Below are 15585 nucleotides of genomic sequence, written 5' to 3' on the forward strand. Positions count from 1 at the left end.
CTTCCAGCCTATTGGCAGCTGCCTTTCTTGGATGTCCTGATCTTGGCTGTGGCCCAGAAGACTAGAGAGAAAGGCTATAGAAAGAGTGGAGTCCTGGCAGGAAGCTGAGTCAGGTCCCAGTCTGAGACCTGGGATAGAAACAGTGCTAAATCCCAGATACAGAGGTGACTCGGCCAGTAATGCTGAACATGCGTCTGGGAGGCACTGGTTAGCCACATGAGAAAGTTTCAGATGACTATAGAAAGTTGCAGGGGGCTGGCTTAAGGTAAGCACAATCTGTGTATCAGGATCACCTAGGTGAGTTTTTTTTTTTTCATATACTGAATTTGACTCTCTCAAGTTGAGACTCAGAGATAAGTCATATACTCTCTAATGAGTCTGGTGCACACACTCTTTTCACAGCCCAGCATGTGGCAACCATCGCAGGGCACAAGTTAATACAGTGACCTGATTAATGAAATGCTTTGCACACCTGGCCACTTAAGTGTATCAATAAGTGATTCTCTCCTGTCTACTAGGAGTTCATACTTAAAGGCAAAGGTAATAAATTATTATTTTAGAGGGTGCTTCACAAAGGGTTTTGAATTCTAAGAGTTAACAACCACTGTGGCAACCAGCTTTATTCCGGGACTTGAGGCAAACAATGAAGTGAGATAGGTAAGCTACTCACAGCTGGGATTATGAAACCCTGGTTTGCAACTAGTCTTTCAGAAAGAGAAATATTTTTTATGCAAAATTTTAGCAGTTTAAAAAGTGACGTTGTGGACTTCCCTGGTGGTCCTGCAGGGGACATGGGTTCCGTGGTCCGGGAGGATCCCACATGCTGCAGAGCAGCTAAGCCTGTGCACGGTTAACTACTGAGCCTGTGCTCTAGAGCTTGGAGTGCAACTACTGAGCCCGTGTACCGCAGCTACCAAAGGCCGAGGGCCTGGAGCCTGGGCTCCACCAGGAGAAGCCACTGCAATGGGAAGCCCTCGCGCCGCAACCAAGAGTAGCTCCCGCCTGCCCCGACTAGAGAACACCTGTATGCAGCAGCAAAGACCCAGCACAGCTAAAAATAAATACTTTTTAAAAAGTGATTTTACATCCAAAAAAAATCAAATAATGGCCAATACAGTGCTACACATTTCTCACAAGGATTTTCTGACCACCCATGATTGAATGGTTTTAGAATTAAACACAAATGGACACTCCCTCACTCATCACACAAAAATGTCACAGAAATCAACCAACTTGTTATCGGGTTAGCCAAAAATGTTCATTCGGGTTTCTCCATGTGGCCTAAAAACCTGCATGAACTTTTTGGCCAACCCAACACATTTCGCATCAGTCTGGGGTGACTGAAGCGAGGACAGTGAAATGAGTCTGCTTTTACATCCGAAGTCTTGCTCTACATCAGAAAATAACCACAAAATACCAAGAATCTCTTCAGAAATCCACCAACTCAATTCCAAAATGACAGTCATCTTCTGCAAATCACAACAGGGGAAACCCACAGGTGATAAATGAAATAGGGGAAGTTACAAACTTTACAGGGTTAGAGATACATTCAGTGGTTAAAGAGACCATGTAGCATTTTTTTACTTTTGCTTGTAAAATGTGGGTCCTGCTCCCAGTCTCCTTGGTAAAAACCATCTAGACTCATTTCCTGTAGATCAGTGTGTTTCCAACTGTGGACTGAGATCCATTATCGAGCTGTGAAACTAATGCAGTGAGTCTCAACAAAATTACAAGAAAGAAAAATTCAGAATACATGTAAAGCGTATCATTCAATGGACCTTTTGTGTGATTGACTCATGGAACTTATGTGTGTGTGTGATTGGGATATACTATATATAGTCTATGTTTTACTGTGGGTAGCATTTTTTTTTTTTAGGTTTAAAAATTACCATCCTAGATTACCTCATTCTAGTTTGAAGATAAGATTAAGCAGAATGACTGTCCCCTTTGCCTCAAGTGAGCACTTTCTTCAAGAATGTTTGGACAAGGTGACCATTAATTCTTTAGACTTCTACCCTTCTCAGGCATTTGCTTTTTTTTTTTTTAAAAAAAAACAAACTTTAATAATCATTAATTTCTGTAGTTGAATGACACACCTAATGCTACATCCTGTTGCTGCTGCTAAGTCGCTTGTTGTGTCCTAGTCCTTGCTTAACCCATTTCTTGGGACTCTGGTCTCCTCCCCACAGAGCACAGAATGGTTTCCAGCTTCTCCCCAATTTCCTACTGCTAACAGAAACACAATTGCTTTTCTTTGGGGCAAATGTGGAACCACAGGGACATGGATAACCGTCCTATTCATTTTATTTAAATGGGCCAAAGATGCCAACAGAAAGAGACTGGTAACAAGACTGAATAGTTCGTAAAAGAAATGAGAACCTGTCAACAGAGATGTCAGTACCACGTGGAGCTGCTGGGAAAAGGCAGGCATGGGGTTTCAGGTCAGCCCCCGGCAGGGTCAGCTTCAGGGGCATGTGACCGATGCAGCCGTGCAGAACACTATCAGAAAGATGCTTAGCTTAATGCTCTGTTGTCCTATCTTGACATTTGTTTTCAACAAAGATATGACATTTTAGGAAAGTCAACCAACCAAGAAACCCTATTCTTGTCACTTCCTCACATTAGCCAACTGTGTGCTCAGCTGCATCTGATTCTTTATGACCCCATAAAGTGTAGCCCTCCAGGTTCCTCTGTCCATGGCATTTTCCAGGCAAGAATACAGGAATGGGTTGCCATTTCCTTCTTCAGGGGATCTTCCTGACTGAGGGGTTTCACCTGCAACTGGAGAGAGACTCAAGACTCTCTCGAGTCTCCTGCATTGTCACGCAGATTCTTTACCGCTGCACCAACTGGGAAGCCCTTATTAGCCAACAACTTACACCAAAGTTTATGGCATCGAAGAAAATGGAAACATAGGGCAATCAGTAGTTTATCTTCCTTTCAGTTTGTCCTTACACATCAGTACGTCAAACACGGAATGTTGGTAGAATATACTGCACCAAGAAGTGAAATAAAAAGCCGAGTTACTTTCGCCCAACATTCTCACTGCACTAGTAAATACACATGAATGCATGAGTTACAAAATACCAATTATGTACTTTCAATGATTCCACAAAGGGGTTAAATGCTTTTGTTTGCACTTAAAACTGTTGCTATATGAAGATGAATAATAAAATTTGTGTTGACACTTTAACTTGGAGTGGCATTGAAAATTTAAAAAATACAAGTTAAGAAATCACAGAAGGGGAAAAGCTTAGAATTTCCGCATCTTATGTTTTTCCTGCTGCTTAAACAAGAGGCTTGCGTTTTCATTTTGCACTAGGCCTTGCAAATTATGTAGCTGACCCTGCCTTCAGGACTAGAAACAAGATCAATAGCATGCTGTCCCTCTTGGATTATCCCACATTTCTTTTCAAAGAGCTGGGTGTGTGGGGCCCACAAAGCACAACAGATTCCAAAGCACAATGGGCTTGGGGAAGACTTCATTCTTACCTCCATAGACAAGAATCATGTGTCCCTTACCCACGTGTGTGTCATGACCTTGGCTCCCTCGGGCAGTGAGCATAGTGTTGGTGTGCATAGAGTGTCAGTGCTTATCACCACCGCTGAGCAGGGTTCTCGTTCCTTTTTGGATTGGAGGTCCAGGTGAGCTAAACGTGCGCCTTCCCTTGCTATTGGAAGTGTAGTTGTAATCGAGCAAATGGGCTCCACGACGTGGAATCACAGGGAGAACGTGCGGCTCTTCATACTGGACTATCTGAAGCGAATGACAAGAGGGAGTTTAGATCAAGCATCATCCTGGGTAGACGCATAGTGTAGGAATGCCAGTCCTTGGATCCCGGTGTTCAAGAAAACAAAACACAGGGACTTCGTCTTCCTGTCGTTCAAATTATGCTGCAGAAGGCTCACCTGTCATAGTGAGCACCTTGCCTCACCCCAAAAAACCACCACAGGGATATGGCATCAGTTGGCCACTCATCCAGCTTGAAATTAACTGTGGAAGCCTCTTCTCAGGATGTGGATACAGGTGGGGGTGAAGTTCTAGGGCTGGTAAACTTCAGCAGATGGCACATTAGTGGCTACGACTGCACCGGAAGCAGGAGGCATGATCGTATGGAAACTATCGGGACCAACAGGGCTCTCCTTTTCTATCATACATGCCCACATGGCACTTAGGTATCATGGAAGCAAGTAAAAGAACCATCTCAAATTATAACTTACCCTTCATATTTTCTCCTGGATCTCCAGTTAAAAGTATCATTAGATCTTTTCATTTTACCCTCTGTAGTTTTAACTCTGTATTCCCCATTTTGATTCTCTATGTACACCACATTCTAAGTAACTAGGCTTTCAGCTCATTAATCTCTATTCAAGTTGTGTCTAATCTACTGTCTAACCCATCCACTGAGTTTATCTCAATAATCACACCTTTCATTTCAGAAAATTCTACTTTTCAATTTCTCTTGGTCCATCTTGGGAGTCTCTTACTGCTTATTTTTGTGACTGCATCTTTAAGTGTTCATTCATTTAACAAGTATTTATTGAGCACCCACCAAGTGCAAGTTACAAGTACTGCAGTTATACCAGTGAAATGAAACGGAAGGAAAAAAAATCCATCTACTCTCATAAAACCTACATCCTAGTGGGAGAAATACCACCACCAAGTAGGTAAACAACCAAGTAAGTAAATTATGCAGTATATTAGGCGACAACTGATGGAAAATAAGGGAGGACACAAATAATTTGATTCTAAATGTGACTGTATTCTGATAATTCTGAAATCTTTAGTGGTCTCAGCATATTGCAAATTGTTTAAACTGTCACAGCAGCTTGTTTCATTTTCTGTCTGGTGATCTTTGATTGTAAGCTAGTTAACCTAAATTTTTAGCAATCTTAGGGGCCTTGTTGAGGTCTGTTTTAATAGCTAACATCCATAACAATGAATGGCTTGTGAGCTGAATATGGCCCACTGCCTGTTTCTGTTAACCAGTGTTTCTGGCACCAGCGAGCCTCATTCGTTTATGTAATGTCTAAGGCTGCATTCATGCTACAGCAGCAGAGCCGAGTACACGTCATGGAGACTGTACTAAAATATTTACATCTGGCTGTTAGAGAGGTCAGAAAAAAGTTAGCTGACCTCTCATCTACAGAGATATACAAAGGAGCTAAAAACAAAAACCTCAGGAAGCACTAACCTACGCTGTTGGAGCAAATGAATTTGGTTCCTTAAAAATGCCCTTTCACGTATTAATTCTCACAAGTGAGCCTAAGGAAATAATCAGAGATGTCGACAAAGACTTCTGCACTGGGCTGTTAATAAATGTAACAGCAAATAGTAAAAAGCAATTATCATGTCCAGAAGATATTAAATAGTGGTATACTCACAGAAATGTATTTATAGAAAAGGTTCATGAGTTTAGAAACCTACACTATTGGAGCAAATGAATTTGGTCCTTAACAAAAATGCCCTTTCACCTGTTAATTCTGACAAATGAGCCTAAGGAAATAGTCAGAGATGTAGACAAATACTTCTGTACTGGACTGTACAGGACTTCTGTACTGGGCTGGACAAAATTCATTCTTTTGTATTTTACCCTGGTTCCCTTCATTTCACCTTCTACCTTATCTGTATGATTGCTCAGGTTTTCTTCTGCTTCTGGTTAAATGCTCCGTATGTCATCTTGGTCCTCTTTGGAGGATTTTTCTGGCCTTTATATTTTTCATTCTATTCTTGCTTTATTTCAACCCTATGATACCAATTTGCTTGTTTTAACCAATACTCTTCTAGAAAAGGGGACAAGAACTCACTATACAAACACACTCTCCATTTCCTTCCTTTTTCAACCCACTGCATTTAAGCTGCTGTGTCCTCTCCTCCCTTGCTCTGATGATATTTCCACTAAGATTACTAATGACCAAGCAGTAAAATCAAATGGCAATGTTTCCTAACTGTAAAGATAAAACATTATATAACTCTTATAGACTGCTTATTACAACGTTAGTATAGAAGAAATCATTAAGAAATATAAAACCATAGGAAACACAATTTCCAATAAAGGTAAGGGTTTGGTGAGTCAAATTCTGTTCAAATTGCTTCACATGTATTAAATCACGTGATCCTTTTAATTATGCAAGGTCAGTTAACGCCAGAGCCAAGATTAAAATTCAGTTTAGTTCCAGAGCTTACACTTAATCACTATGTTTTACAGCTTTTTCCGTTAGGCAAATAAAACAATAATCATCACTGAAAAAAGATAAGGTGTAATTTTATTACTTTCAACACTGCATCACAATGAATAAAACAAACTAAAGTAACACACAGCTTTACAAAAATAAATTTTTATTAAAAGCAGTAGAGTCTGAGCAGGAGACAGTACAAAGAGTGTAAACAGTGTAAACATCACTACATTCAGCTCAGCCTGATTGAATGCTGACAGACAACTCTAAATGCTCTATGTGCCCTTACTAGCAGGATACATTAGTTCTATTGTACACAGAAAACACACGCTAATTTTGATTGGGAAAAGTACTTTATCGCAGTCGGTCCCAGCGCCAAATGCTGGCATCATCACAAACAGCTATAAGAATGCTGCTGTCCCTGCTGAAACTGGTTTGTCGAATAGCAGCACCGCACTTGTGATGAGTCAGCGTTGTGCATCTAGGAAAAAAACATGACAACAGGTTAAATATCACACACACAATGCTGTCAGTATCAAACTTAAAAACAGTGAATGTCACTTACTACCAAAGTACTCAGGAAAAACAATTATTATTAGAATAAAAAAGAAACACTTTACAATATGCTGAAAATGTAAATGTTACAAATGATGTTAAGGATGGCACTGTAAGTATCACTTACTTACTCCATAGTGACCACACTCTGGAGGAAAAGTCAGAAATTATGAAGAGGAATTCCTAAATACTCACTTGGCTTTATGAGGATCTTCTACTTCTAAATCCCAAACATAAAGTTTGCCAACCTGATTGCCCAGTGCAAGCATCTGTATAAACATATTTTAAAAACCCATCAAAAACAAAACAAAAACCTATCAAATTATTAATATAAGCTATAAAGAATTCAAGCGATCCTAAGATAGCTTTCTTATTGCAGAAAAATCTCAGCTCCACCCTATGGCAATGCTCTTGGTTATTTCTTTGCATCTTATATTTATGATTTGTAAATGAAGATAAGAGCAACTAATGCTTCACAAAGGTGTCCTGAATAAATTAAACCATTTTGCAAATTTTTGAAGAACTATACAATATACACAATTAGCATATATTCTTCATTCTGCCTTAAAGAACTATAATAAAAGCCACAGAAAATTTCCAAAGCTTTCATATAGAAAGAAATAACCAAGTAATGTGTTACCATATAATTCTAATACCAAACTTATGTAAAATTTTGGATAACTAATATTTTGTCTCTATCTTCCATGTTGGTTTTCTATATAAGATGAACATTCTAATCACCAAAACATTAAATCTTAGTAACAGATGTTATGGAAAGTAAACATCTAACTGCCACCACTGACACCTGTCAATTTCATCTATAATAAGCATTGCAGATGGTGTGCAGAGCCACAAGGGTAGAATAAATAACATCAAAGGCCAAAGCAAATAATCAAAAAATCAAGGTAGATTACATTTAAAGAGGAAAGAGAACACAGATGCACTCAGATAAAACTAAAACTGCATGGTTTTAAGTCAAATATTTTCAAAATGTAAAGTATGTTGCTACCTTTTGCCAGAAATCCATAGAAAACCTCATGTACCAAATGTCACACTGGCTGTAATCAAATCGCCCAAGAATAGTCACATTAGACTCACTGGGTTTAATTTTATCTATATCATCTTCCATTTTGCCAGGTTTCCAGCATACAATGGCATTTTCACAAGACTTAAAAAAAAGACACGAGATAAAAAAGAAATGTTAATTGTAGAACTGAATTTTAAACATTATAAACAAAGCTTTTTCTCAACTATCATTTCAGAATTCACAGCTCTTTAAACCTGGTTATCCCTCAACTGAGTCCAATGATATACATATTTATTTGTATTTGCAGAATCAGTATCTACACTTACAGATTATCAAGATTTTAACAATACAAAAGCATTACACTATCTAGAATATTCATTTTTGAAGTCACAACTTCTCTTCCAAACCAAGTTTCAGCCTTAGATACTTCAGCATACAGACAGTATTTTACAGCAAAGATAAAGTTATTAGAATACACGGTTCTTCAATATGGCCCCTGCTAATTCCATCTTTCCCTATTTCACTTCTAATTTCCTACGGTTCCAATCTCCTGTGGTTCCCTTTATACAGTTAACTTAATCCTTCGTCTGCAGTATCTGTACTACATGGTAGGTACTCAACAGATGTAGGAAAGCTAATGAATTCATAGAAGGGCCTTACAGATCAGATTATACAGAAGGCAATAAAAGCAGTTATCCAGTATCCCGACACTGGTAAGGGGACGGGAGTGAAATGGGCTGAGTTACACCTTGTCTGTGCTGCAACAGTGAAATCTTTACATACACTCTACTTTAGGAACAAGCGGTGAAGAATACAATGGGAGAAGAAAATGCAACACAGAGGGCACTATTTATATTCCTGTGTAGGCTAGTGGTCTGCCAGTTAAGGGATCTTTGGCAATGTCTCTGGCTTCCAGTTAAGAGAGGCCAGAGAATGCTGAAAACTGCAGAGTAGAGAATGGCTCCTCCCACAAAAAAGAACTGTCTGACCTCATTATCTCAGACCCAAGACTGAGAAATCCTGGTGGAGGTGAAGGGTGCTTACTGGCATTTTACAGGACACATTCCACACAACCACATATGGTAGCCCTGTGGGGTTCACTGGCATTTCAATGGTTTAACAGCGCAGTCATAGGGAGATTAGAGAGTGAAGAACATGTTTTCTTCTTCTCTGCCTTTTTTAGATTATATAAAATCCCAGGGTTACAGATCCATTATACAAGTTCTTTACTGTAAAGTACCTTAGAGAGCACCCAGTCTGGTGACTCTTTTAAGTGCACAGTTGGACTGACAGCCTGTAGAGCTTTCTTTAAAAATACATCTTGGCCCCAACCCCACTGAATCACAATTTCTGAGAGAGGAGGCCAAAGCAGCAGAATTGTAACATAGCTCTTACTGACTGTACTGGCAAAGGACCCTTAGTCAGTAAAGTCCCCTCACAGAGAGCTAAAGCATAGGGAGGTAAAAAGAGTCTACCCACACTAATGGATGGCTGTACTTGAAAGTCATCCAGAGTTTCTAACAATTACAAATCCGCAGGTCCCTGTGCCAGATGTAGAATACATGGGGATGAAGCTTAGGAATCTGTTTTTACAACGTCCTCCCAGTAGTTCTGATGTGGAGCCAGATTTGAGACCACAATACTCAGTTCAGCCTCTTATCTATAATGCAGAAATCTTTTCCTATCATCTGATTAAGTTCTAAGAGCAGAAATTTTAGACCTACTGCCTTTTTACATCTGCTTCCAGCAACCAATGAAGTAGAGGTACTTTTCCCTGTTCATCTCACTGAATACAACTTAGAAGTCTGAAGGGCAGGGAGGAGGCAGACTGGTGAAGGACCCTGGGACATGAGGGGCACTGAGTTCCTTGGTTTTCTTTTGCCTCCTTTCTGTATCCCAGACTGCATGCTAGAGAAGGCAGTGACTCAACAAAGCTAAAGACAAAACAAAGCCCCCCAAAGCCTACTCTCTCCAAAGGACCAGGAAGTGGCAACCCAGCATGAGAGAAAATCTTCAGGTAAACAATACCACAGAAAAAACTGTGGACCCGCCCACACATGAACCAGCAAAGTCCCAGTGGGGATCCCTTCTCATAGGTGGTAACTAAACACTTCAAGTACAGAATACCCTGCTGACTCCTCCCTACCCCTCATAGTAATGACGTGACTTCTCCTCCTCTCTGGCTGGGGTTGCATTAGAGGCGGCATAGCAGAGAGTCAAGAGAAGTGGGCGACAGAGGATGAGATGGTTGGATGGCATCACTGACTCAATGGACATGAGTTTGAGCGAGCTCCGAGAATTGGTGATGGACAAGGAGGCCTGGCGTGCTGCAGTCCATGGGGTCACAAAGAGTCGGATACGACTGAGAGACTGAACTGACTGACTAAATTGAGCAGAGAGCCAGGACGTTCACAACCACCTACCACAGTGTCAGCGGAGAACAACCAGGGAGCAGTCATGAGGGCTCCAAACCCCCCCCTGCTAGGGTGGTATCAGCAGAGTCCCCATAAAAAGCCTGAACTCCTGCCCCATAGAAAAGAGACATCACCACCAAGTCAACCAAGTGGGGAACGTCCCCTGCCACCTGCCAATCATGAAGCAGCATTCACTTTACAGCTGAAAATGTATCAAAGGAAGCCTGCTGTAAGAGAGCTAAATAACAGCTCAAGTTTCCTAACAGTACCCAAAATATCCATATCTCCATCAAAATTCATTTGTCATACCAAGAAATGTAAAATCTCAACTTTAATGAGAAATGATAACAAGAGACACAAACAATGAGATGACACAGATGTTACAACTGTCTGACAAGGATTTTAAAGCAAAGAGTCGGACACGACTGAGCGACTGAACTGAACTGATCATAAAAATGCTTCACCCAAATACAAAATTAAAAGTTCAAAATCTGGAAAAAAAAATGGTTCAGTAAGAAATTACAAACACACTTAGAATACAGTCTCAGCAAAGAAAAGAACCATGTGGAAATTTTAGAACTAAAAATACTATAATTAAAGAACAACTGAAGGGCTCACCAGCAGAAGAGAGATGAGAGTAGTAAATTCAAAGTTAGAACATAAAAATTACCCAATTTGAACAAGACTTGAACAAGAAGTTACCAACTGAACAAAGAAAAACAGACTTATTAAATGACAGAGTCTCAGGGACCAAACGAAAAATCTAAAGTACCAATACAGGAGAGCGGGGAGAAAGGGGGGATACAAAAGAATTTGAGTGACGGCTGAAAAAATCCCCATATTTGGGACGAATTATGTCCCCTAAAGACCTACAGATTCAAGACAGTAAATGAATCCCTCAAAGACATCAATATCAAGCAGAGCACAGTCAAACTTCTGAAAACTAAAAATAAAGGAGGAAAAAAAATCCCCAAAGCAGTTAAATCAGAAAGAATACCTTAGCTATAAGGAAAAACCAATTCCAATGGTGGCAGATGTCTCATTACAAATGACAGAGACCAGAAAGAAGGGGACCAACACTGTTCAAATGTTTAAAGAAAGAACTGTGAACACAAAATCCTCTATTCAGTGAATATACCCTTCAGGAATAAACGGGAAATGAGGACATCCCTAAACTAAGAAAAACTAAAAGAATCTGTCAACATTCTAAATCAACAGCTACAGAATGTTCTATGAGCAGAAAGGAAATGATAAAAGAAGGAATCCTGGAATATTAGGAAGGGGGAATGAGCAACAGAAAAAGCAAAATGAGTAAACACAAAATTCTCCTTTCCCTCAAGTTTTTGAATTCTGCTTGACGGTTCAAGCAAAATTGTAATATTATTTATTGAAGTTCTCAATTGTAAAGGAAATATTTGAAACAATTATAAGTGCAGGACAAACTGGGAGATAAGCTTCCTATACTGCATATGAAGTGGTAAAATGCTGATATACTGATGATCACACACATATATTGCAACTCCCAGAGCAAATATAAGAACAAAACAAACTACACAAAGAAATACACTCAGAGGTAGTACAGAGAAATCAAATTGGAATTTTAAAATATGTGCATATAACCTACAGGAACTTAAGGGAGAAAACCCAGAGAAATGCAAAAAAAAAAAAAAAAAAAAAAAAAAAAAGCCAGACAGTGTAACAGTTGAAAAGTTAAGGCTCAAATATAAACAGTCTAAATTAACAAGCTAAAACAGTTTCTCAAAGTGAATTAAAAAACAGTATAACCCAACTGTATGTTGTATGAAACTCCCTTCAAATGTAAGAATACACGTGGATTAAAGGTAAAGGGTTTGAAATAGTTATACCATGTAAGCATTAATTAAAGGAAAGAAAGAACAGCTATACTATACTATAAGATACTATATAGATATACTATACTATAAGATAAAAGGAGACATCAAAGCAAAAAAATCTACCAGAGATAGAGATGGACCTTCCACAATGACAAAAGGGTCAAGCTACCAAGAAAAAGCAATACTAAATGTGTATATGCTAACCAACAGAGCTGCAATATGTCACAGAACTGAAGGAGAAAGGGAAAAATTCATGATTATAGTTGAAGACTTCAGCACTTAAGAGCAGACAGACATCAACAAAGACACAGAAAAATTCAACCACATTCAACCAATAGGATCTTGGAGAAGGAAATGGCAACCTACTCCACTGTTCTTGCCTGGAGACTCCCAGGGACGGGGAAGCCTGGTGGGCTGCCATCTATGGGGTTGCAGAGTCTTACACAACGGAAGTGACTTAGCAGCAGCAGCAGCAACAACCAATAGGATCTAGCTGACATTTACAGAACACTCCACCTACACATTCTTTTCAAGCTCCCATGGAACATACCCAAAACAGGCTCATAAAACAAATCTGAAAAATTTTAAAGAATCAAAATCATAAAGAATATATACTGACTGACCAAAATGGAATCAAACTAGAATCAGTAAGAGAAAGATAATGAAAATTTTCCAACACTTAAAAACTAAATGGGCTTCCCTAGTAGCTTAGTCAGTAAAAAATCTGCCTGCACTGTAGGAGACCCAGGTTCGAGCCCTGGGTTGGGAAGATCAGATCCCCTGAAGAAGAGAATGGCAACCCACTCCAGTACTCTTTCCTGGAAAATCCTATGGACAGAGGACCCTGGTAGGCTACATACAGTCCATGGGGTCGCAAAGAGTCAGACATGACTTAGTGACTAAACCACTACCAAAAACTAAATAGCACACTGCATATCAAAATTTTTGTGAGAAGCAGCTAAAGCAGTGCTGACTGGGAAATTTACAGCACCAAAAGCTTACATTAGGAAAGTCTTGACTAAATAATCTAAGCTCCCAAAACTAGCAAACAGAAAAACAAAATACACTCACAGGAAACTAAGAAAAGGAGACAGAAGGTAACAAAATAATTCTGACAAACTCCTAAAAAGATTGACAAAAGAGAAGAAGATATAAATTACTGATTTCAGGAATGAAACAGGGGCTATCACTAAAGACCTTGCAGATATCAAAAGGATAATAAGTGAATACTCAAACAGCTCTCCACACGTAAATTTTATATTAGATGGGATGGATCAATTCCTGAAACAGCACAAACTACCACTTTCCTGGTGGCTCAGACGGTTAAGCGTCTATCTACAATGTGGGAGACCCGGATTCGATCCCTGGGTCGGGAAGATCCCCTGGAGAAGGAAATGGCAATCCACTCCAGTACTATTGCCTGGAAATCCCATGGACAGAGGAGCCTGGTAGGCTACAGCCCATGGGGTCACAAGGAGTCGGACACGACTGAGCGACTTTACCTTACCACAACTCACCCAATATGAAACTTCCTTCAAACAACCTTTTCACTTTTAAGGAAATCAAGTTTTTAATTTTTAAATTCCTCCTCAAAAATTTTTCGGCCCAAATGCCAGTATTATTGATATCAAAACCGACAAAGACAAATAACAAAACTTTAGATCAATATTATATCTCATTAATACACATTTAAACTTCTTAAAACAAAATATTGGCAAACAGAATTCAGCAACATATAAAGAGAATTATACAGCATGACCAAGTAAACTTATTCCAGTGATTCAATATTCAAAAACAATCAGTGCAGTCCACTGCATTAACAGGCTAAAATAGAAAAAACAATGATCATATCAATTGATGCTGAAAAAGCACTTGACAAACTTCAACACCTATTCATGATAAAACTTTGAAAAATTTAGGTAAAAGAACAACTCTCAATTGGATATAGAACATCTACAAAAATCATACAGCTAGGACTTCCATGGTGGTCCAGAGTGTTTGGCAATACAGGGGACATTGGTTTAATCCCTAGCGGGTGAACTAAAATCCCACATGCCGCAGGGCAACTATGTCCACGCACCACTACCAGAGAGCCCATGTGTACAAGGAAAGATCCTGAATGAGGTGACGAAGGTCCGGAGTGCCGCTACTAAGACCTGACACAGTCCAAATATAAGTACTAAAAAAGAATCATACAGCTGATACGTATAATTGCAAAAGACTGAATTCTTTCCCCCTTTAACATCAGAAACAAGCCTAGGAAGTCTGCTCTTAACACATTACTGACCAGAGACATATTAATATATCTTTTGTTACCTGAATGCTATTGACTGGAGATGTATCAATGTTTTTAGAGTGATACAATCAATATCACCGTGTGAAGTTGTCAGAGCTTAAACTGCACCAAGGGTTCATCATACAACTTATGACTGTCATTATCACTTACATTTTGTTCCAACTCTGTGTATATTATAAACATAAAATTTTCAGAAGTGACATGTCACGAAATTTTGAGGAAGAATTTTTCAGTGAATTTTATGCGGATATGTTCTATGTCTAAGTGACATATATACTAGTGTCTCAGAAGATGATAGTTCTTCAGAATTTAGTTAATTCAGATGATGTGGATATCAGACCAACAAAAAAATCTTAGTGATTCTGATACAAAGTGAAAATGCAATAGTGCTGGAGACTGCTCCTGTACTTCTACAGAAAGGTGGATTGAAGACAACATCTCACAAAAATTGGAGGAATTATAGGTATGCCAGGTGTAACTGACTACAGGCACCTGTACAGTTTAGTGAAATAACAGAACTAATTTTTGACCGGTCAAAATAAATATCACCGGCCACAGGAGTTAGTTTCTGCAAAAATCCCCCAGTCATTAATGAGTTAACACTGCTATTCAATGTAGCACCAGAAACTTGTCAGTGAAATGAGACAAAAAATGGAAAGTTCTTTAAAAATTCAGTTCAGAAAGGAAGGATACAAAAACTGTCCTTATTTAGAGATGAAATGATTTACATAGAAAATCCCAAGTAATCAGCAAAAAAAAAAAACACCCCACAAACCACCCTTCTTGAATTATAAGTAGTTAAAATAGATAGGATTCAAGATTAATAGACAAAAATAAATTTATTTCTATATATTAGCAATGAACACAAAGAGATGGAAATCAGAAATACCATTTATTATAGTCACTCAAAAAAGAGAAATACTTAAGGTATACATCTAACAAAGTAGGTAAAGGACTTGCATGCTGAAAACTACAAAATGCCGGGGATTCCCTGGTGGCTCAGTGGTGAAGAATCCATCTGCCAATGCAGGAGACATGGCTTCGATCCCTGATCGAGGAAAATCCCACCTGCCACAGAGCCCATGCACTGCAATTATTGAGCCTGTGCTCTGCACCAAGAGAAGCCACTGCAATGAGAAGCCCACGCACCACCACTAGAGAGCAGCCCCCACGCGCCACAGCGAGAGGAAAGCCTATGCAGCCAAACCCACCACAGCCAAAATCAAAATAGAAAATTATATTTTAAAAAACCTACAAAATGCT

The 15585-nt window shown here is 39.2% G+C and overlaps 1 protein-coding gene across 2 annotated transcripts in view; it reads right to left on the reverse strand.

Annotated features, from left to right (window-relative positions):
* Positions 6250-15585, reverse strand: part of EED (embryonic ectoderm development) — a 33017-nt gene continuing 23681 nt past the window's right edge. The window contains exons 10-12 of one of the 2 annotated variants that reach the window (XM_018043355.1): positions 7742-7900; positions 6928-7001; positions 6250-6658 (exon numbers count right to left, since the gene is read on the reverse strand). In XM_018043355.1, coding sequence (XP_017898844.1) covers positions 6532-6658; positions 6928-7001; positions 7742-7900 — 360 coding nt within the window. In that variant the 3' untranslated portion in view covers positions 6250-6531. The remainder of the gene's footprint in view (positions 6659-6927; positions 7002-7741; positions 7901-15585) is intronic. The other variant, XM_018043356.1, reaches the window with a different exon arrangement.

Source organism: Capra hircus, chromosome 29, assembly GCF_001704415.2.
Source record: "Capra hircus breed San Clemente chromosome 29, ASM170441v1, whole genome shotgun sequence".
NCBI lineage: Eukaryota > Metazoa > Chordata > Mammalia > Artiodactyla > Bovidae > Capra > Capra hircus.